The sequence below is a fragment of the Macaca fascicularis genome, chromosome 13, assembly GCF_037993035.2.
Source record: "Macaca fascicularis isolate 582-1 chromosome 13, T2T-MFA8v1.1".
NCBI lineage: Eukaryota > Metazoa > Chordata > Mammalia > Primates > Cercopithecidae > Macaca > Macaca fascicularis.
Window position 1 is genome coordinate 50,377,342 of NC_088387.1, and position 22,913 is coordinate 50,400,254.

Consider the following 22,913-nt stretch of genomic DNA (forward strand, 5'->3'; position numbering starts at 1 on the left):
CTCAAGGCCCCCATGCCCAGCTGCTCTGCACGTCGGCTGTGATGGTGCTCAGCATCACACAGGATGCTCCCACACAGGAGAGGGGGTGGAGGAAGCCCTCTTGCTGAGGTGCGGGGCACTAGTGGCCTCAGGTGGAGCTGAGCGAACTGCTCCTGCTGCCTGGAATTCCTCTCCTAGACAGCCATTATGCATTCCCAAGAGGACGGGAACCCAGCTCTCCTCCCAAGCTCCTGAGCTGGAACAAGCATCCCTGCTGGGAGGCCCAGCCACTCGTCCAACCCCGGGAGAGTGACTCAAAGGGGCCAGAAGTGTTTTTAGGCAGATCCTCCAAGAGCAGAGCCCTGCAGAGGTCACTGAGGGCAGCCAAGGACTCAGGGCCCACGGGTCTCAGATGTCCCAGGCCCCTCAGACCTGCCAAGCTACAAACAACACGGGGGTCATGTGCAGGGCCACAGGTAGAACCCAGAATCCTGGCCCACCCACCTCATCCAAAGTGGTGCCAACGTGGCACCATGAGTCATCCTGCAGGTGGGGCCTGGGGCCCTGGGGATGCCCTGGGGAACTCACCCAGTGGCTGCGGCCACCCCAGGCTGACCGTGCCCGTATGCGCCCCTCCAACCCCATTCTGTCCTCCCACCTCCAGACCACAAGCCAGCTTCCTCACAGATGCCTCAACACAGCCTGTCCCGAATGCCTCACCTCCCCCTCAACTGGCTCCTCCTCCTGCTGACCCTCTCAGAGCACGGCCCCCATGCCCACCTAGCCACCCTGGCCAGGACCAGGGGATCATTCTGAACCTTCCTGTGGCTGCCACATTCACCCCATCAAGTTCTGTCCATTACAGAGCAGCACTGCAAGGAGGTTCTGCCACTCACTAGGTGTGTGAATCTGGGCAAGTTAATCAGCCTTCCTCCCTGTGCCTCAGTTTCCTATCTGTAAAACAAGGGTCATTTACTTTTTTTTTTTTTTTTGAGACAGAGTCTTGCTCTGTCACCCAGTCTGGAGTGTAGGGGCGTGATCTCAGCTCACTGCAACATCCACCTCCTGGGTTCAAGCAATTCTCCTGCCTCAGTCTCCCAAGTAGCTGGGATTACAGGCACCCGCCACCACACATGGCTAATTTTTGTATTTTTAGTAGAGATGGGGCCAGGCTGGCCTTGAACTCTTGACCTCAAGTGATCTGTCCACCTCAGTCTCCCAAAGTGCTGGGATTACAGCTGTGAGCCTCCACACCCAGCCTACTTTCTACTTCATAAGATTTCATGGTTGGTTAATAGCAGAGACCCTCAGGGCCACCCAATTGGGCAACAGCCTCTCCTGCCACCTCCCCCACCCAGGAGGCAGCAGGCATTTCAGGCTTCTGTGCTTTTGCCTTGGCAGTCCCCTCTCCAAAGGCTAACTCCTGCTCCTCCCTCAAAGTCCACCACAGGCATCCCCTTCTCCAGGAAGCTTCCCTGAATTCAGTTAGTGGGAATGAGATGCACCTGCTTGGAGCTCCTACAGTGCACACCTCTAACTTCCTAACAGACTTTACCTCCTCTGCCCATTTTTTGCATCCAACCATCCCTGGAGGGCTGAAGTTGTACCTTTGTCAGTATGCTCTGGGTGTCTGGCACTGAGCCTGCCAGGCTTCAGGAAGGTTGGGGGAAATGGGTGAATGGCCTGTCTGGAATTCCACCGCTGGGGGTAATATTTCTCTGGGGGTAATATTTTGATAAAGATATACTTCCTAACTGAAACATAAGAAGGGATGCTACATCAGTGGCCATGGTTATCAGTTCTCTGATGCGTTCAGCAGGGCTGTACGGCCATGCTGAGGGAGGGGTGATGAGGCGTATAGGGGGCATAGAATACATTTGTGTATATTCACACATTTGCATATATTAACCCCGTGGAGAGCAGAGGGGTGACTATTTAAGTCCATTTAACAGCTGAGAAAACTAAAGTCCAGAGAAGAGAAGCTTCCCAAAGTCACAAAGTCAGATAAAGAGACCAGGAGCTAAGTCTCCCAACATTTCTTCTTCTGAGCAATAATTATGCTACCACTTATTAAATCTTTCCCAAGGGCCGGGCACTTTGTTTAGAAGATATTATAAAGTAGTTATTCTTCATGCCAGGTTGAAGTTGAGAAAACCAAGGGTCAGAACCCACGGGTGGCCCCCCAAAACCACATGGCAGTGGAGGAGATGTGAGATGCACCCCTCTGCTGGGCCTCCACACCCCGGGCCTTCTTTTCCTGAAGTCGACAATCAGCCGTGTCAATAGAAGGCTAAACAGAAACCATGATCCCCGACATGGCCTTGAGGGAATGAGGGGCGCCGTCACCCCACCCCCCAGCCAGCTCCTCCTGGAGATTCCATCAGGGAAATAAGAGGTCAGGGATCAGAGACACAATGCCCCCCATTCAGGTGAGCCGGCCGCCGGGCCCGCAGCTGCCGCTGCTGCAGGGAGATTTATGACCTGCTCTCAATGTCACCTTTTCAACTCCTGCGCTGGCTCCACCACCTTTGGACTCAGCACGGGCTGGACTGCTGGCCAAGCGTGGCTGGGAGACGTGCCATTGCTCACCGCCACACACGAGCACTCCCAGCGAAACAGGCCCAGTTGAGCCAGGAGAGGAGGGCACCAGGGGCGCCAGGTCCCCCCTACCTGCAGCCTGCGATGAGCTCATCCATCATCTGAGCCACCAGTGAGTCCACGTCCTCCGTGGAGCACTGCGCCTTCAGGGCCAGGTGGACCTGCTCCAGGCCAGCTTCCTGTGGAAGGGGCAGGCAAGGGTCAGGTGTGTCACCACAGGGCAGAGGGTGCACGCTGGACCCAGCCCCTAGGCCCTGTCACTGCTACTGAACCAAAAAGGAGTGAACAGTTAGAGCAAAGAAGGCAGAGCCCAGGCCCAACAAACCAGGTTCTATCCTGACTCAAGAACCTTCCAAGGCTGCCCGTACCCAAATACATCCAAAGTCTCGTACCTGGAACTCCAGCCTCACATGTAGTCACAAGGAGCTCGGGGGCGGGGGCGGGGGTTCTGCAGACTTGGAAAGAACTTGATGGCTTCTGATTCCTCCCTGCCACCCTCAAAGCAGGCCTGGCTTCCCACAGGTGAGTGGCCCTCTCCGAGCCTGCTCTGGTTCCCCACCTGGAACCCTCTCTCCTTTCCAGATTCTACCACCCGATGAGGCTTAGACGAAGAGCACCCTCTTCCCAGGAGCAGTCCCGCCACCTCTAATCACAGGAACCTCCTTCCTCAAACTCCCGTGGCTGCTCATTCCCTGTGCTGCCTCCCAGGGAAACAGGCCCTTACCAAGCTTTTCTCCAGCCCTCTCCATGGGGCCTCAGCCCTGAGCTGAGAGGCCAAGGACTGTCCCTCAGCCCCCCACACGCCCCTCCCCACCCACCGGCCTTCCTGAGCAAGGACGTGTACTCGGGATTTGGACTACCGGTCTCATAGAACTGGAAAGAACATGGTCCCTGCCCTCTTGGAGTCTGGAGTCTTGCTGTGAGCCAGTGATTGGCCCAGAAGGCAGAGTCTAGAGCTGTATGGCATCAACTCCACGTTCTCCCCATCTCAGCACTCGCTGGTCTCCTCTTTCCCCTAGAACTGCCAGTCTCTGGGAAGGTGGGGCCACCATGGCCTCCTTCCCTTCTCTGTCCACCTTTCCTTCAAGCCATGCTCACCTCCCCACCCACAGATATGCCCAGGCCTCTCCAGCCCCGCTTCCCTCCACCTGCTGATCCCAGCATGCTCCTGCAGTGGAGCCTGCACCTGTCTCCTGCATTTTCCCACCAGCTGTCCCCATCCACACCACAGAAGCCCCTAGAGCCACTGCCAGGACCATCAGCTTCCCACTCAACCTCCTCACCTCCCTTGGCCTCTACACCTCTGCCCACCTGTGATTCTCCTCCATTCTGGCCAAGTGCCAGGACTGCAGCATCCAGCATCTGTAGGGGCCTCCCCAGATGTCCCCTCCTCACCCCCAAAACAGAACCTGACCTCATATGCTCTGCTCTTCTCCCCAGCTTCCCAATTCCCCAGCCACCTGAGTTCCTCCTTATAGCCCTTCCTCAGCCCCAAATCCAGTTGGCCACCAAGGCCTTGTAGCTCAAGTCCTGCAATTTCCACCCCCGCCCGAGGCCATCTCCTTCCCAGGGCTTGGTCACCCTCCCTCAGGCTCCTGCAATGGTGGCCTAGCTGGGTTCCCACCCCCCATCTGCTTGCACTGGACACAGCCCCCTCGCTGGCCTGTGATGCCTTCCTGATGCTCCTTGGCCACCCTCCCTGCTCTGAGCCCAACATCTCTCTGCCCCTGGAGTGTCACCTGTACCTAAGTTTAGAAAGCCCTGTATGAGAGGCACAAGTGAGCCTATGCCCTCCTTTAATAAACTGACTCCCTGAAGACAGAGCCAGCTCCTTGTTCACCTCTGGCCTCTAGCTTCTGGCTAGAAGTTTCTAGCATAAGCCCTTGCGTGCATTAAGAGTCCGAAGGCCTGTAATGAGTAAGTGAGCGAGAGCAAGGCCGTGCCCTGCTGCGTGACATAGGTTTTCTTTCTGCTCCCTTGCCCTGGGTCCCACTGCACACTGGAGCTGCCTCAGGTTGCTCGCATCCCCTTTCTCCTCTTCCAAGTGTACAGGACAGGACCACAAGCCTGGTACTGCCAAGACACCGAGGACACCAACCACGAAGGTTAGTAGGCACAGCCATGTGTCAGTGTGTGCACCAGTGGATGGTGGTCTGAGACGCCCCGTGCAGCGGGGTAGCAGGTGCATGCACAGGCGTGTGCAGCTTTGGGCACGTTTTCACTCACCAGCCGGTCAGCAATCCCAAGCAGCTGGTTCTGAGTCTCGATTCTATGGCTGATGTCCTCCCAGTAGGATGACAGCACCACCACAGGTTTCACGTTGCCCCAGGGTAGGTAGTAGTAGTGGCACCCTGGAATGGAGAGACAGGCCTGAGCACTGTGCCAGGAGCGGAGGGCGGGTGGGATGGGGTGCTAAGAGTGCCAGCCTCCTGGGCACTCCAGGGCTAGGACTGGCAGAGCTGGGAAGGGGACCACACGTGGGAGAGAGACAGGCACCTGCTCACCCTTCCCCTCGAAGAACTCTCTTGGACACACGTGGAGTGACCCGTGTTGCCCAGTGTCCGAAAGAGGTGCCTGAGCTCTCTGTGTGAGTTGAGCAGACAGCTGCAGCTCTCATTAGGGCTCCAGGGCATGTCAAAACTGAGGAGTTGTTACAGCTGCCCTGGGAAACCCAAGGCCACACTCCCTAAAATGTCCAAACCAAGGCCGGCAGACTCCTTGAAATGAGCAGGATGGATCGGGGTCAATGCTGACCACAGCTGGTCCCAGGAGCTGCATCTGTGGGCACTAGTAGCAGGGCCCCTCGCCTGGAGGAGAGCAAGGGGACAGCTGGAACAGGTTGGCCAGGGCCAGGGTCTTTGAATAGCCTCCAGCAGCTTTCCGTGGGAGGCAGGATTTAAGGTGTGGCCCCCTGCTCTATGATCCTGTGATCGGGGTCCCAGCCAGGAGCACTGCCTCACCGTCAAAGACTGCACGGCTATACTGAGTGGTGGAGGCCAGCGGCAGGCAGGTCATGTCGAACTTGTTCCCATAGTTCCCGATGCTGACCTCAAACTGGATGGCGTCATCCACATCCTGCAGCATGGTGGCCGAGTAGAAGGCCGCAAACAGGGAGTACTTGCGCCTCCTAAGGTACTTCTGTGAGCAGAGAGTGGGCCAGAGGGTCACAGGAGAAGCAAAGAAAGGCACCCGGGCTAGGGAGGGGACATGTATCTGGCAGGCCCTGGCCATAGCCGGCACCCAATAGCTCCTGGCTGGACTGACGGGTGGCAAGTAGCCCAAGAAAGAAACAGCATCCAGATTTCATTGCTAACTGAACAAGCTCATTCCAGATCTGCGTGCGTCTGGCCATGTTTCCCTAATAAAAGCTGCTCCTCCAAGGTCAAGCTGCCCCTAATCCAAACCAGCAGCGATGGTACCACCACATCAGCTGAGTGGGGTCTCCCACTGGGCCCACAGGGGCAACCTGGAACTTCTCTGCCATTCAGAGGGGCTAAAGGCTCTAAGCCACCAGGCGCCTGCCCAGAGCTCCTGCCCCATGCCACTCAGGGTCTCCCCCTCAGCAGCCAGCTCTGCAGGACACACGGACTGCCACTGTCATGTGCCTGGGATGAAAGGGTCTCTTTGTCCCCTCCAGGCGCTGAGCATAGGGCGGGGACAGGGCAGGAACTCAATCCTATGATTGAGAGAAGAGGGGTCAGACAATTGGGTATTAGGTGAATGTAAACAGTAGCAACAGCTAGCACTTAGTAAGTGCTTACTGCATATGTGTATTAATTTCCTTAATTCTCACAACCATCTTATAAATATATTATTACAAGCTATATAATACAACTTTAAGTATAATATATCCCCACATTCCAGATAGGGAAACTGATGGAGCCTGTAAGTGCTGCAGCCAGAATTCAAACCAGAGCCATCTGACCACTGTGTCTAACAGCTTAAATCACCACACAGACTCTGCACAGCTGCCTCCTGGACACAAGGCCAAGCTCCACCATTTGTTGCTCTGATATATCTGAGCCTGTTTCCTCATCTGTAAAATGGGGATAATAATAATAACAGCAGCCACCTCATGGTGTTGGGAGGAGTCAATAACAGCAGAGGTGTCAGCAGCACAGTGCCTGATACATGTTCAGTGCTTATTTGACTTAATAGTTATCCTTACATTATTATTACAAAATCACATCTCATTTTGCATCAAACTCTAGACTTTTGAAATATTTTCATTTATCTTCTCTGAGCCTCTGATCATCCCTCCAGGGAGGCAGGGGCAAGTGTTAATTTATTCCCACTTTACAGCTGAGACCTGAGGCCCAGAGAGGTAAAGGCACTATGCATGTAGGCAGAGCTGAGTCCTCCCTCTGCCATGACACCTCAAGGCCAGTCCAGTGTGGCCATCCCTTCCCCGCCCCGACACCCAGGTCCCACCAAGAGCCATGCCCCTCACCTCCACCCGGAGGATGTCATCTGCAGGAAGGTCCTCCACCTTCTGCTCACTGTGCTCCACCAGCTTGGTCTCCAGGGAAAGCAGAAGCCGGCCACGATAAGCCACACCTTCCCCCTGCCAGGGAGGTCAGGTCACCAGGAGCAGGGGAGACAGAGGGAAGGAGGGGAAGGAAAGGGGCACCCTCTGGCCCTGAGGTAGCTCATCTCCCAGGCACCCAGGAGGTCCCTGAGCCAACCTCATCTCTCTGCAGATGAGGAAGCATGGCCCAGAGAGTTCAGGGGATATGACAAGCCACCCAGACGGACAGTGCCAGATGCCAACCCAGAACAAAAGATGAAGAAAGAGAGACAGGGTCTGGGTCCTTCAGGGCGGGGAACATGGAAGGATCAGACTGGCACTCGGGAAAGGCAGCGTCAAGGGGCAGAAGGAGAATTCCCTGAGTGGGTGGCTGCCTGGTTGTGGGCCCCCAGGTAGGGTTGGAAGACTCTGCATACAGGCCTGGGCTCCTGAGGGACCTGGGCATCTGGCATCCTGCCCTTGCTAAGCAGGGCTCCAGCCGGCTCACCTTGCCTGTGTTGAGCTCTGCGTAGGGGTCCAGGAAGCCCGTGAACTCTCTGGGACTGCCATAGAGGTTGATGTAGCAGGGCCCAAAAGTGGGGAGGAAGCCCAGGTGGTCATCCACTGGGAGACACAAGTGGCAATCAGAGGGATCGGCCCAGTGGGGCTTCCCAATGCTCAACCCAGCCACCTTCCAGCCTGAGCCCACCCCTGACCCTCAGTTCCCCCCACATGCACCCGATGCAGCTCCTGTCAGTGTATAAAGACGAACGCCACGAGCGATAGCTCTCGTGCCCTCCCCTAAGTCTCTTTACTCCTCACCATCATGCTGAGATGCAATCATATTTTTATTATTTTTATTAGTCTCATTTTATAGATGAGGAAACTGAGGCTCAGAGATGCAAAGAAACACATGACTACAAGGTGGCAGGGCCCAGAATGGTGTCACCTCAAAGCCCATGCACTCAGCCAGCACACAAAGTTGGGGTTCAAGGCCCTCTACTGCTTGTGCCCCTCCCCAGCCCCACCCCATCAAGTCCTGCATCTGCTCTCCATCCTACGCTTCTATAGGCACTGTAGGCCCTGCAGCCAGTGGGGAGGACCTAAGAGGTCCCAGAGCCCGGTAACAAGAGAAACCATCTCCCAGGAGGCCAGGGATGGAGCCCAGCTAGACGTTCCTCCTCCCTAGGGCAGCCGCCAGGCACATACCCCCTGCCCTAATGGGCTTGCCTCATCCCAGAATCTCCTCCACACACACACACACATTGTGCAAAGAACATTTTTTAACAGAGCAGGTCAGAGCAGAGAGAATTACACTCCTGAAGAGGGGAAATCTCTCCACATCCTTTCCATCCTTTTTTGGAGGCTCTCTTTTGCTAACATCATTTTCCAGCTCACAACTGAGTTTCCCAATGGGACTTTACTGGCCATACCCTGAAAACCCTAAAATGCCACACTGTCCCTTTCAGAGGAATGGGGAAGAGGTTGTTTCCAAAATACCAAAAGTGGAAAGCAGGGCCAGAGACGGGAACCCTCTGGAACGACCCAATCAGTCCACACAAGAATGAGCCAAAGTAGGCACAAAACAAATGGCCTCAGCAGAGAAGTGTTTGAGCCAGACCTAAGGTCATGCACTGCGAGTCCAGCCCCTGCCGAGACCCTAGGGATGAGGGAGGAGCCAGGACAGGGAGGGACCAGAAGGCTGGAGCCTCACCTCCCTTCTCAGCCAGGGGCCACCCCACCTCCTTCAACACCTTCCCTCTCCTAGACCCCAGCACAGACAGGGCACTGGCCTTCAGGACAGGTGAGAGGCCCAGGTAGATGGGCTAACAGGAGCATTACTAATTATTTGCGTTAATCATCTCAATTATGATTTACCTTGAGGATTTCAACTCCAAGAGTTTTTAACTCCTCTTGGCCTCCTCCTGGCCCCTGAAACACCTCACACTCCCCTTGCCCCACTCCAGACCCCCATGCCTGCCCCTACCCCTCACTACCAGACAGAGGGGTCTAACTGGAGCATCGGCCCAAGCCTATCCCATTTAGGAAGGGTTGGGGAAAATGGGAGGAAATTGGCCCTTAAAGCATTCCAGACGATTTACATGCTCTACAGAGGCTGAGAGGCGACAGCAAATGTAAGTCCAGAGACTTACATTTGTGGGGGAACCTCAGTCCCACCTCAGGCAAATCAAAAACCCCCATGCCTCCAGCACCCTCGCCCCTCTAACCGAAACCCAAGGCCCCGCTCCCCTGGTTGTCCCCAAGGTGACAGCAACGTACGGTCTGAGGCTTTCGAAGGCTTGACGGCACCTGCAGTCTCCTCTGAAGCGTAAAGAAATGGAAAAGGGGTTAGGGTGGGCATGGCTGGGAGAAGTACTGGTTACATGAACAGGCTGTGGATGGAGAGCTGGCAGACAGACAGATGGAAAGACAGCTCCAGGCTGTGAAACAGATGCAGCCCGAGGCCCCACCCTCTGCCCAGCTGTAAATTTATCATAAACTAAATCATCACGGCCCCTCCAGACGCAGCCCCCAACACCCCATGAGCCCTAGGGGTCCCACTTGGCCCGCCCATCACTCTGTGTGTTCCGTTTGCCGGACCCGAAATTTGATTCAATACACTCAAGGAATAATTCAGAAAAGAAAATGTGCTTTTCCATATGATAGCCAGATAAGTGAGGGGAACAAAGTACAGACACAACGGAAGGGTGGGGAGACACAAAAGGGCCAGAGCTAGGAAGCGAGGCACTCCCCACACTCCAAGCCCACAGGCAGGTCGCACTTGGAACCAGGCGCGCTGAGCAGGGACATTTCAAGGCACAACATCTCCACCTAGTGGCCGTGTCCAGAATCACCCCTGAAGGCTCCACGTTGCATGTTCACAACAGCAGGCACTGGCATCTAGCTTCTGACACAGGCCGCTTCCAGGGAAGCACAGAGCCAGACGCTGTCCACAAGCTGAACACGCTACACACTTGGGTGTGCCCCTAAATGTTGGTAAGGAATGTCTAGAAATAAGAAAAGCAAGGAAGGAAATGCTCTGGCACACATATGGACTCTGAATCTGTCCCTCACTGCTAGGCAGGTACACAATGCCGCCAAGGAAGCGGACACCCCTCGGTCTTCCTCCACTGTCCTCTCTGATTTCTGCCTCTTCCCAAATCTGACCTTCCCATTCTCCTTCTGCAACAGCAAAGTGTGACGCAGTCTGAGGTCACGTGCCCACCCGGGACGTGGTTGGTGAACTTGCTGATTACTTCCCTTCCTCGTTTACCTTTACCTGTTGCTGTCCTCCAGGAAACACTTCTTTTCCCCTAGCCCTGTGACTGCAGTCAGAAGTCAAGGGTTGAGGAAAACTTTGTGAAGGAAGAGTGCACAAAGACACAGAGAGAAAGAGTGGAGAAGAGAGAAGGCAGCATGGCCGTCCGGAGTGAGGACAGGGCAGAGGCAGCAAGGAGGGCCCGGCCCAGCCCCTCGGCCCTCCTCAGCCAGGCCTCAGCTACAAACATCAGCCGGCAGACACCAGGGCCGCATAAATCATAATTCATGGCCACCTTCATCTCCAAAGCAAGAGGTTTCCTTCCATGGGCAAGCCAGGGCTCTGCTCGTGGGGAGATTTCTGCAACAGCGAGAGGGCCAACACAGGCACAGCTGCAGGCCCAAGGAGAGCAGTGGCCAGGGACCACCGGAAGGAAACAGATCCCATTTTAAGCTCCTTCTAAATGATTACTAACAGGCCTGGCCTGTTATCTTGGGCTAATGAGGCCAAGGTCACAGTTCCAACCCCCATGTGCTTCTTACAGAGGCGAAGTTGGCTTCCCACCCAGACTGATTTTGAATTCTGGCTGCAGACTGGTGCCCAGCCCAGATGCAGAAGTCCCCCTAATCCCATCGGCCATCTGACCAACACATGCCTCTGGTGGCTCAGAGGACCAAGTGGGTAACTGCAGAGCAGCCTGCCTCCCAACCACACCTTTTCATTAATTCACCCTTTCTTTCTTTTCTTTTCTTTTCTTTTCTTTCTTTCTTTCTTTCTTTTTATTTATTTAGACAGTGTCTCACTCTTGTCACCCAGGCTGGAGCACAGCGGCATGATCTCGGCTCACTGCAACCTCCACCTCCCAGGTTCAAGTGATTCTCCTGCCTCAGCCTCCCAAGTAGCTAGGATTACAGGCGCCCACCACCATGCTGGGCTATTTTTTGTATTTTTAGTAGAGATGGGGTTTTACTATGTTGACCAGGCTGGTCTCGAACTCCTGAACTCAGGTGATCCACCCACCTCGGCCTCCCAAAGTGCTGGGATTACAGGTGTGAGTCACTGCACCCAACCTAATTCACACATTCTTTCATTCATTTGTTCATTCAGCAAACCTAACCAGGTGCAGGAGGAGGCACTGGGAATATGCAATAAGACACGGCCCTGCTGATGTCTTAGGTCAATGACTCCTGACTTGGGGGCGGATCACAGTCTCTGGGTGTGAAGGCCCATCCTGGGCTCTCGCCCCTGTGTCTGCAGACAGTTCAAGGGCACAGTGACTAGTGAAGCCACCCAAGACAAGGCCTCTATTTCGTCCACATCACCCTTCTGCCAAAACATAAGTATTTTATTGTGTTTTCCCTCAGTCCAGAGAGCTGGGGCTATGGAAGTCCAAAACACAGATGAATGCTCCCAGTTCTGTGACCCGAGCAACAAAGCTCAGCTGCCTCACCTGGGGGAAGCTGAAGGAGATAGAGAGCAGGACCTCCTAGCCCAGTGAGCCACAAGTCCCAGCCCTGCACACAGTCCCTGGGAGGTGCATGAAGAAGCTGAGGCCGTCACCTGCAGTCTGCCCCGCCAGCTCCCTCTGCCTCTCGGCACATCCCCAAGCCCACGGCGGCTGGCTGCCTGACTCTCACTTGCGCCAGGCAAGAGGAGAAACTGAAAACTGCTGGGAAATCAGCATCATCTACATTCCAGAGACGAAAGGAGACTAACTTTGGATTTCTTAGCTATGGAAAACACTAAGATACAAGTGCTATTTATGGAGCATGAGTTTCCTATGTATAAAGTTATGAAAGAATCTGTGTACATTTCACAGAGCTCATGTGCCTATTACCTTTCAAAAGACCTGCAGCTTCTAAGGAAAGCACTCTTTTTTAAAAAACAAAATTCTTACTTAATACTTCAGAGCACAGGGTCCAAGGAACACTCTAGTGTGCCCAGGCAAACTTGTGGGCAGAGGTGTTTAAGAGGTTAGTGTTAGGTCTTGTCCTCACTGGAAACAAAAACAAAAACAGAAAAACAAAAACTCCTAGTTGAACCAAATCATCTGGTGAACCCTGAGGCGGGGAAATACAGAGAAAGAACTTGTTTTTACAGTTCAGTTTCATTTGGGCTTTGAGAGCAGTGAGGAAATACAAGTGTTGTCTATCGCCCCAATGGGCTAGAAGCCCACAACGTGGAGAAACAACATAAAAAAGGGCTGGAAGGAAAGTTGGAGCGACGCGTTCCGAGGGGGCTGCGCGCAGGTCAGGGAGGCTTGGCAGGAGCAAGGCAAGGGCCCGACCTCAAGGCCAGAGAGAGGCCCTGGCCCCAGAAAGGGACCCACCTCTGCAGGAACGGGTCGGCAGGGTCCGAGAGTCATCAAAGACAGCTCCAGTTGGATGCACAAGTTTAACTCTTTTACTGCCACTTAGATCTAGCTATTTAACTGCATGTTCAAAACCGGTTAGCTGGTTGCAAGAAGATTCTCATTTATTTCCAGAACCATCGGTGATGGAAGGTGGGCCCAACTTTGAATGCCTTCCGAAGCACGCTGGGTTGCCTGTGACCTGAGCGCCATCTAGTGACCACATAAACATCTTTCTTGCCTTCCCACCAACACACACTTGTGGACACAGAGAAAAGTGAGGGCTCACACAGCATAGAAATGAAGGTAGGTCGGAGGATGCAAACTCTCCGTCAGGGGGCTGGCGACAAGCACGGCTGCAGCCTCATGAAACACGACTGTCGGAAAACAGTCAGAAATGCCCCACTGTGCCTCCACCAGTGTCTGCCCCTGGAATCAGAGACAGAGACAGTGCCAGCCAGAAAACTGAAGAAGAGGTTCCTTCCATACCAAGAGTGCTGACCTGTGAGGTGACCCTCTGACTGCATTACCACCCCCAGATCTCTCTACCTGTTCGGGAAGACAGCCCTTCTCAGAAACTATCTGAACAGCAATAAGTGAAGGGGCGGGGCCACATCCCGGAACACATTGTTCCCCCAGAGAGGAAGGGAGGGGCTGGGGCAGGAAGAGCAGGTTTGCAGTGCCTGCAGGAAGGTCGTTTCTGGGACTAGTCCAAAGTCCCAACAAGGAAATCAGAAGGCAGAGAGCAGCTAGATGTGGAAGCTCAGGGAGGGTGCCTGGGAGTTTACTGTACAATTCTCTACTTTTGCGTGTACTTGAAATTTTCTATAATTAAAAGTTGCCCTTTAAATGTTTCAGAGAACTCAGCAAAACCAGTCTTTTCATTTCTTTCTTGCCACATGGCCTTGGCATATGTCATCACCTCTGCCTGGAACTCTTTCCTACCTGCTCCTCACATGCCGGTGGCTTCCCCTCTGGCAGCCTAAGACACCTCCTCCTAGAAGCCTTCCTTGACTCCATCAGGCAGAAACAGCTCTCCTCTACTCTCTTATTCTCTTTCACCATGCATGTCCTTTTCTTTGAGGGTACTTAACACAACTTATACCCATATATTTATTTGTCTGCTTGTTTGTGGCCTGTCAGAACTCTAAGTTCCCCGACGGTGTGACCAAGAATATTTTGTTGAACCCTCTATGCCCAGCCCCTGACACAAGGCATATGTTCAATAAACATCTCCTAAAAGAATGAAGTGAATGGAAAACAATATCAGGTATATGCCTCTGATAGCTGCCTACATTTACAGAAGGACATGAGGACATCAAGCAGCTAGAAGTCTAAGTTAACAATGTCTTGCTTAAAAACGATGTAACATTTGGAAGGCCAAGGCGGGTGGATCACCTCAGGTCAGAAACTCCTCAGGTCAGGAGTTTGAGACCAGCCTGGCCAACATGGTGAAACCCTGTCTCTACTAAAAATACAAAATATTAGCCGGGTACGGTGGTAGGCACCTGTAATCGTGGCTCCTTGGGAGGCTGAGGCAGGAGAATCGCTTGAACCCGGGAGGCAGAAGTTGCACTGAGCCAAGATCACACCACCACTGCACTCCAGGCTGGGCGAAAAGAGCAAAACTCTTTCTCAAAAAAAAAAAAAGGAACATTTTAAAAAATGGTATATCCAGTCTCCTCTCCTAGAGGTCTCCTAGAGATCTAGAATCTGGAGATGATCTCCAACTTCAAGAGCACTGGGTAGAGTCGGCCAGAAACTGGGCATGTTAACCTGTCCTCCAGCTAAAGATCTCAGCAGGTGGATGAACAGAGAAAGACCCACACACCCTATCTGTGGGAGATACCAACACTGAACAGATCTTGCGGGAGAGTGAATAAAGCAGGGAGAGGGCAGAGAGCCAACCAGGATATGGAAACTGCATCCGTAAGATTCAGGAAAGCATTCACCTGCATATTGCAGAAAATGATTGGGAATCCTCAGTAGAGTACAAGAAGATGTAGTTTTTGTGGAACAAAGCAGAACTGCCGGCAGAGAACAGACAAGGAGCAAAGAAGTAAAGGAAAATATAAAAGGGGTGACAGGGGAAAAAGAAAGCTTGACAAGAACCTACAAATGCAATAGCCCATTTTAAACCATGTACGAAGCAGTAAAAGGCAAAATTGGTACAGAAAAAAAAATCAGATTAGCAACATAGAAAGCCCATCTTAATGATAAAAACAGCAAATGTTACTTTAGGGTTATTGTGTACCAGACTTTATAAGAACCTTACCTTTATAATCTCATGATTTTTACAACCGCCTCGTGAGGGTTGGGACTTGCAAGAGCCCCATTTTACGGAGACTGGAGCAACTCACTCAGTTACAAAGAAGCAGAGCCAAGAGCATTTGAACCCAAGTTGGCCAGCTGGAGAGCTGGAGCTCTCCCCACTCCCCCACTCTGCCTTCAGCTGTCCATGGCATAATGTCGGAATTTTTAAAAAACAATCCTCCACCCAGATTTAAGAATTCATCATGTCTCAGACAAAATTCAATGGAAAGTGTCCTTTACCAAGAAAGATTAAAATAATTTTCTAAACTATCAGAAAAAAGATAAATTCCTATGAGCAGCATCTAGTCAGGAAAAAAATAGACTAACTATGAAAGAATCAAATTGAACTGCTCTCAGAAAACACACAAAAATAAATTCAAAATAGATCAAATGTTTAAATGTTAAAAAAAATAATAGAATTAAATACAACCTTAGGGTCTGCTGAACCTTAGGGTTTGAGCATGACACAGAAGGCAGAAACCATACTTTCATTATTTAAATGGGAAATTTTTAAAATAAAGACAAGAAGCTAGAAAGTTAAAGAAGGAAACAATAAAATCAGTCTAAAGAGAGTTAAAGAGTGCAAAGATTAAAAGCCCAATAAAGTTTTAAAATAAACTTCTAACCAGCTAATCAAGAAAAAAAAAACTCAAATATGTAACATTAGAAATAAGAAAAAGGAAAACACCACAGGTAGAGAGAATTATTCAATTTATAAAAATTTGCTCTGTGCAACACTATGCAAACAAATTAGACCTCAATGTAATGGATGCTTTTCTAGGAAAATATAAATTATCAAAATTGACCAGAGTAAAAGCAGCAAACTAAAAATAACAATCATCACAGGAGAAATTGAAAAGCTTTTAAAGAGCTATTACTATACCCACTCAAAAAGGGCACCCAGCCCATATGGTTTTATGGGTGAATTATTTCAAACCCTCAAAAGACTGTATTCTTATGTTATATAAACTATTCCAGATGTTAGAGAAGACTTTAAATCTTTACAATTAATTTTACAAAGCCAGCATAACCCAGATATCAAAACCAAAGAAATAATAAGCAGACATACCAGTTGAAGATAACAGAGAAACAGGCCCAAGAACACATTTAGGAATTTAGTAGGTGATAAAGGCAGCATTTTGAAATATAGGGAAAAGATTACTCAAAATACAGTGTTTGTATCACCAAAGAACAATTATGAAAAAAGTAATGCTAGATCCCCGCCTTATTCCCTAAGGAAAAGACTAACAGATTTGGCTACATAAAAATTTCAAGTTTCTATAGGTCAAAAACTATTAATTGGTAAAATAAAGCCAACAAGAGTTATTTACTACATATATGACAGAGGAAAAGTTAATATCCATATATATACAGAACTCTTACAAAACTGTGAGAAAAAGATAAACATTTCTTCATATAGGCCAAGAACATAAATAGGACATTTATAATACAATGAATATAAATTATACAAACATGTTATATATAAATATAAAATAATTATTTAAATATATTCAAATTGAAATCATCAACTTCTCCAGCTATCAATAAAATGAAAATTAAGGCAACAGTGAAATACCATTTTCACCTATCAAATTAACAAAGTTCCTTTTTTAATATTATTTTACCCTGTGTTGGGGAGGGCATAGCAAAATAAGCCTAGGGACATGATAAGCGTATAAAATAGTCCAGTCTTTCTGAAGGGCAATTTTGATAAATATCAAAAGCCTTAAAAATGTTGAAATCCTAGGCCAGGTGCAGTGGCTCATGCCTGTAATCCCAGCACTTTGGGAGGCCGAGGTGGGCGGATCACAAAGCCAGGAGTTCGAGACCAGCCTGGCCAACGTGGTAAAACCCTGTCTCTACTAAAAATACAAAGATTAGCTGGGCGTGGTGGTGTGCACCTGTAGTCCCAGCTACTCGGGTGGCTGAGGCAGGAGACTTGCTCGAATCGGGGAGGTGGAGGTTGCAGTGAGCCAAGTTTGGGCCACTGCACTCCAGTCTGGCGACAGAGTGAGACTCCATCTCAAAAAAAAAAAAAAAAGTTGAAATCTTTTCCAATTTTAGCTATTTATCCAAAAGGAAACTCATGAATTATATAAAGATTCAGCTACAGAAATATTCATTGCCAATTTAGTTGCTTATAATGTGGAAAATTTTGAAAACACCTACATGTTCATCATCAACTAGTTAACATGGATCATGATACATTCACATAATGGAATATGTGTATTCATTTAAAATTGTATTATAGAAGAACATTTAATAACAGGAAAAGATATCTATGTTGTATTGTCAAGTATCAAAAAGCAATTTTCAAAACAATTTGTTCTAATGTATATATATATACATATCTATATATTAAATACACACATCTTACATGCATGTACAGATATACACACATACCGAAAGGTCTCGGAGTGCTAATAGTTCTGGCTGGAGGGGTGGGCTTATGGGTCATTTCAGGTAAATTTTATATTCTTTCAGATTATTTCTTTATTTAAAATTTTACAAAATGATGATGAGTTACTTCTTTAATAGACCAATAAGATCTATTTCAGTAGCTTTTGAAACCGCTAGAGCACAGTCAGCCAATGCAGGACCTGACGGATGGCATGGCCACAGCCAGCCAATGTTCTCTGCAGGAGTGAATTATCCTCTTTGTGCCCTTCAGTGGCATATCCCACAATCCAAGTGTGGAGAACCCTAAATGTCTGCAAGACCTCTCTTTCATTGCCAGAGCCCTTCTCAGTGGAAAATGGGCAACAAAGGCCTTATCATCTCCCCTTTTCTGCAAACTCTCAAAGGTAGAGGTATAAGCTGGATAGAGGGGGGACAGGGGAGAGCACAGGGGGTCAAAGGGCAGAACGAAGAGGAAACATACCTTCTATGTCTCCTCCAGGGGCAGAGATTTTCGACATACTCAGGTCGGCGGTAGCCACGATGTCATTGTGAGTGAGGCGATCCCTAGAGCAAGGGAGCAGAGAGGACCTGAACACAGGGAAGGAACTGCAGGCCACAGCCCACCCAGGAAGTATGCGGCCTCAGTGACACATCACGGGGGGGCAGGGGGTGGGCAGAGAGCGCTCCTGGTCTTCACTTTGGTAGGTTACTGAGGCCTGGTAATCCCAGAGATGAAGAAACTGCACAGAAGACGTGCCCAAGACTCTCTGAGAGGGAACTAGTTCATCTCGCCAACCACCAGCATCCCATCAGGCAACCAAGCCCCCGCTGCCAGCTTGGATCTCTGCAGACACATCTGCAGGCTGACAGGGAGGAGGGCGGAGGCAAGGAGGCAGGGCCAGAGACTGGGGAGACTGTTCAGGGAGCCAGATTCCCAGACCCAGGGAGAACTGAGAGGCTCCAGGAGCTAAAGAAATGTTCAGATCAAGGAGAAAACTAGGTGACCAGGAAGAAACTATCTCTAAGGCCACAGTCTTGAAGTAGCCAGTGGTAATACACGATTCCTTTTTGTATCTGACTTTGTACGTAATGGAGCACTTTTAGCCTTTATCACACCGGAGGCTCACACAGCCTTGAGAAACAAGCACTTTCATTATTATCTCTGTTGCACCAATGAGGAAACTGAGGCTCAAAGCCATGTAGGTATTTGCCCAAGGTCATTGGGAGGGAGGGGAAGACCGGAATGGAAGTCCTGGCGTCCTGATTCCTGGACCACTGCTCCTGCAAGGCACAGGGCCTGCTTCCAGGGGCACAATTCTCGGCTCCCCAACCAGTGTAGGGGACTGTGGCCAGGAGCTCAAGGAGGCTAACCGATTGATTCACCTATTAGCCAACCACGTCCTGTGCAGACCCTCCCTCTGAACCCCACTCCTGCCTCCTTTGATGATAATAAACAGTAATTGAGCTAACATTTATTGAGCACCTACTAAGAGCTAAGCACTGCACTAAAACCATCAAGTGACTTAACTCACATCGGCACGACCAGGTAGGTACAATTAGCCCCAAATTCAGATGAGAAAGCCAACGTTGAGAAGGTTAAATAATTTGCCAAGATGGCAAAGCTGGGATTTGAGGCCAGAGATGCTGACGTGGAGACCAGAGCTTTGATTGCAGCCACCTGCTGCTTCCCGGGTAGGCTAGACCTGGGGTCAAAACCACTAGGTCAAGAACCCCCACAACAAAAAATAATCCAGTCCCAAATGCCAATGATGCAGAGGCTGAGAAACGTTGGGCTGGGCAGGACCCATCTCCTTCAGGAAGTTTCTCCTGGGTATTTTCCCCTTCTTCTTGGTGCCTCTTTGACACCCTCTCCCTGTTGTGAGTGCCTTAGCCATGGGCAGCTTCAAATGACACATCCCAGCCCCATTGTGAAAGCACACCCTGGCATGGTGCTTCGATTTTTCTTTGAAATCCTGACCCTATGAGGTACCCTAATCTCTGCCCAATTTCTGTGCTCCTTCCTTCCTCTCTCTTTGTATTTCCCAGGGAGGTGGTTAAGCTTTGATTTTTAAAGTTTTCCATCACTGGTGCTACATTAGGAAGAATGAATTGTCAGCACAGACAGATCTTTACCATTTTTCCAGGTGAATGATGTTAATAAGAACTGAAAAGCTGGGTGTGGTGGCTCATGCCTGTAATCCCAGCACATTGGGAGGTCAAGGCAGGTGGATCACCTGAGGTCAGGAGTTCAAGACCAGCCTGGCCAACATGCTGAAGCCCCGTTTCTCCTAAAAATACAAAAATTAGCCAGGGGTGGTGGTGCGTGCCTGTAATCCCTGCTACTCAGGAGGCTGAGGCAGGAGAATCACTTGAACCTGAGAGGCAGAGGTTGCAGTGAGCCAAGATTGCACCATTGGACTCCAGCCTGGGCGACAAGAGCGAAATTCCATCCCAAAAAGAAAAAAAGAACTGGAAAGTAAAAATGTGCTGGAACATTTTACAATGAGATTCTCAGCACCAGATGACTGACAGCCGATGGCATTTGTACACTGTCTTCGTGACCAAACCCTAGACAAGACCAGCACTTGAGAAGGAATTGGATGTCTGACCTCCGGCCTTCTCTGAATTGGGAGACGAGGGAAGGAGAGTGGGAGGAGAGAGGTTTTGCTTTATGGAGGTAGGGGGTGGTTTGGGTTCTTTTTTTGTTTTGTGTTGTTTGGTTTTTTAATGAAAAAGGAATTTCTGAAGAATTAAATGGAAGATTAAGTTACAGAGAAACGGCCATATGGACTATATCCTATTTCCAGGATTCAGGTAATAACAAGAGCTTATCTGCGTTTTCTGGGAAGAAAGCACTCTTCTGGATAGCAACTTGAAGCAGCAGAATGCTTTCTGGCCAAGAGTTGGGTTTTGGGGCTTGGGGTTGCTTTTGGAAAATACAGCAAGTCTGAAAATAGACTCACAATAAAAATGCCACTTCAACCCAAACCAGAGATGCAACCACCAGATTCTGTAATGTGTTTGGATTGTACAGTACGCTGATGCCTTTGACACAGCTCACCCGGACTCGGGCCAGACACATCCACAACACAGGAGACAACCGCACCCACACACATCCACATGTGCAAACACGCAGGGACACGCACAGCCCATTGCCCGCAGTCAGAGCGGCACACATGGAGAGCTGAGATGAAGAGATCATTCTGGGATGTAAAGCACATCTTTCCTCCAAACCGCTTCCCCACGGCACATACCCGTGGTCACTGCCCTCGCGGCCTCTCCCTCACAGGCCCTCCCGGCGGCTCTCTTTCCTCTCCTCTAATTCTCACAAGCTGTTTTCTTTAGGCCTGGGGAACTGGCACACAGCTTAATGGCTCTGTGGCCTGGGGGTTTTTCCCTAGTCTCTCATTATCCTCCTGGTTGGGGGTGTCACGGGCATGAGACCAAAGGAGAACACGCTGGGGAACCACACAGCCAAGACTTCTTGGGGGCAAAGAAAGGACAACTCTCTCTTTTTGGGAAGCCCAATGCCCCGAGATCACACGTGTGGACCCCAAGTGTTCCCCTCAAGTGTAAGAGAAAACTCCTGTCAACTAGCAGAAGGTGGCATGGCCTAGTGGTTAGGAACCCAGGCTTTGGAAACAGCAGGCTTGGGTTCAAGCCTGGCCTCAGCTACTTTCCAGCTAGCTGTCAGCTCAGGCAGGTCACTCAATCTTTCCCAACCTGCCTTCTCATCTGCGAACTGATGTCGGTGAGCTGATGGTCAGATGAGATGACTCGTGTCGAGTGCTTGCTGGAAACAGGGTTGGTCTTTAGTAGGTGCTCAACAAGTATTAGATGCTGTGATCTTTCTAAGATGCCTGCGAGCTGCTGCCCTCACCTGCTGCACAGCTGCCGTGGCGTCCCCTGCCCAGGCAATCTGGGCCACTCCTCCAGCTGGGGGACCCTACCTTTTCATCCCACCAACCCAGGGCTGCACTGCAGCCCATCCTCCCTGAAGCTCTGCTCTTTTCAGCCCCTGGCCTTGGTTTGTGAGCCTCTCCTCACTGGAACGTCCTCATCATGAGCTTAGCAAAACCCCACCCCTCCTGCCAGGCCATCACCTGTCCCACCTCCTCCAGGAAGTCTTCCCAGCTCCTCCTGCCCTCAGAGATTATTCCTCACAGCCGATCCCAGCTGGCCCCTCCTTATCTGCCTCCCTGCCAACAAGCAGGTGTGAGTAAGCTTCCCAGGAAGTGCCCACACCCTCTCCATCCCTGGCTACCCCAAGGGGACATTACCTCACCTGAAACTTCTCCCTCACACTCTCACTACCAGTCACTGAGCCGAATGAAACTGAGGGACCCAGCGCCCCCCAGGACAGCCCGCCCTAAAGACCCCAAGACTCAGGACTCACCAGTCTATGACACGAATCCTCATTTTTTCACACATGGAGGGAAACTGAGGAAGGAATAGAGGCGTGTTAGGAGAAGAGTCCTTTTGAAGATAGAACAGCCCCTCCCCACCCGAGCTGAAGTCTGGGATACTGGCAGGATGCTGGGGAGGCAGGAGCCCTGGACCTCCCGAAGCCCAGAGCCCCAGGGGCCTCCTTGGGTGTGCTGGGGTGGGAGGCTCACCATGGCAGGCAGTGTGATGTTCTGGTTCCACTGAGGGTTGGCCGTCTTCTCCAAGATCTTGCTGCAGAGCTAGAAGACACAGGGAAGGGACAATGGATCGAGCTCCATGGGGACTCTGGGCTCCCCCAGGGCCACCATGCCAGCCATTGGCCATTCTCTGCCACACTGGCTGCCCTCAGGGCTGGGTGTAAGACCCTGGGGTTGGGGCCTAGTACAGGGGGCTCAGACACAGGGAATCTTTGCAGAGAAAAAGCTCAATGGAAGGTCAGAGCCAGAGCTGGGGAGTGGGTAAGGGTAGGGTGGGTTGTCTGAATGCCACAGCCCTTCTACCCTTAACTCACACCTCTGGCTGAAAATCCCCCTCCATACCTCCCATTATGGCCAAGACCCTAAATGTGGGGGCCCTGAGTCCAGTCCAGATAGGCTTTCCCAGAGGCCCTTATGGCCCAGAAGGCTCTTTTGCCCATTACCCCATATCATCCACCATGTAGGAAGACTGTGACCTCTAGGAGATCAGAGACGGGGGAGGGGAGCCACGCACCGAGGTCGGAGAGTGAAAGAAAATTCAGGGAAGATGCAAACCCTGTAAGCCACAGTCTGCCTCCAAGCAGCCCTGCCCTAAAGACCAGGCTTTTCGCAAACAAGAAACCTCACAGGAGTGGAAACCAGATCAAACCAGCAGCTCACAGGCCAGCCCTGGCCTTGGAGTCCATAAGGAACACCAGGCCCCTCAGCCAGCCCCAGCGCATCCTGTACCCACACACGGGGGCAGCAGGTAAAGATTCAGTTTCAGATACACAGATCCTGGTAGACTTCCATGTTCTACACATGAAAATAATAAGCAGCCTTTTCAGAGCATTTACTGTGATAAGCCCTGCCTTGTGCTAAGCA

General features: G+C 50.9%; 1 protein-coding gene across 24 annotated transcripts in view; it reads right to left on the minus strand.

Moving 5' to 3' along the window:
- Positions 1-22,913, minus strand: part of DYSF (dysferlin) — a 233,094-nt gene that overhangs the window by 127,103 nt on the left and 83,078 nt on the right. For 15 of the 24 annotated variants that reach the window (XR_012422205.1, XM_045369113.3, XM_045369106.3 and 12 more), the window contains 9 exons: positions 22,023-22,091; positions 21,803-21,846; positions 17,888-17,970; positions 9,365-9,406; positions 7,593-7,708; positions 7,028-7,141; positions 5,538-5,715; positions 4,804-4,928; positions 2,650-2,756 (listed from right to left, as the gene is read on the minus strand). Coding sequence is in view for 23 of the 24 variants with exons in the window: in XM_045369113.3 (XP_045225048.2) it covers positions 2,650-2,756; positions 4,804-4,928; positions 5,538-5,715; positions 7,028-7,141; positions 7,593-7,708; positions 9,365-9,406; positions 17,888-17,970; positions 21,803-21,846; positions 22,023-22,091 (878 nt within the window). In the remaining variant the exon portion in view is untranslated. The remainder of the gene's footprint in view (positions 1-2,649; positions 2,757-4,803; positions 4,929-5,537; positions 5,716-7,027; positions 7,142-7,592; positions 7,709-9,364; positions 9,407-17,887; positions 17,971-21,802; positions 21,847-22,022; positions 22,092-22,913) is intronic. The other 9 variants (XM_045369115.3, XM_045369111.3, XM_045369109.3 and 6 more) reach the window with 1 other exon arrangement.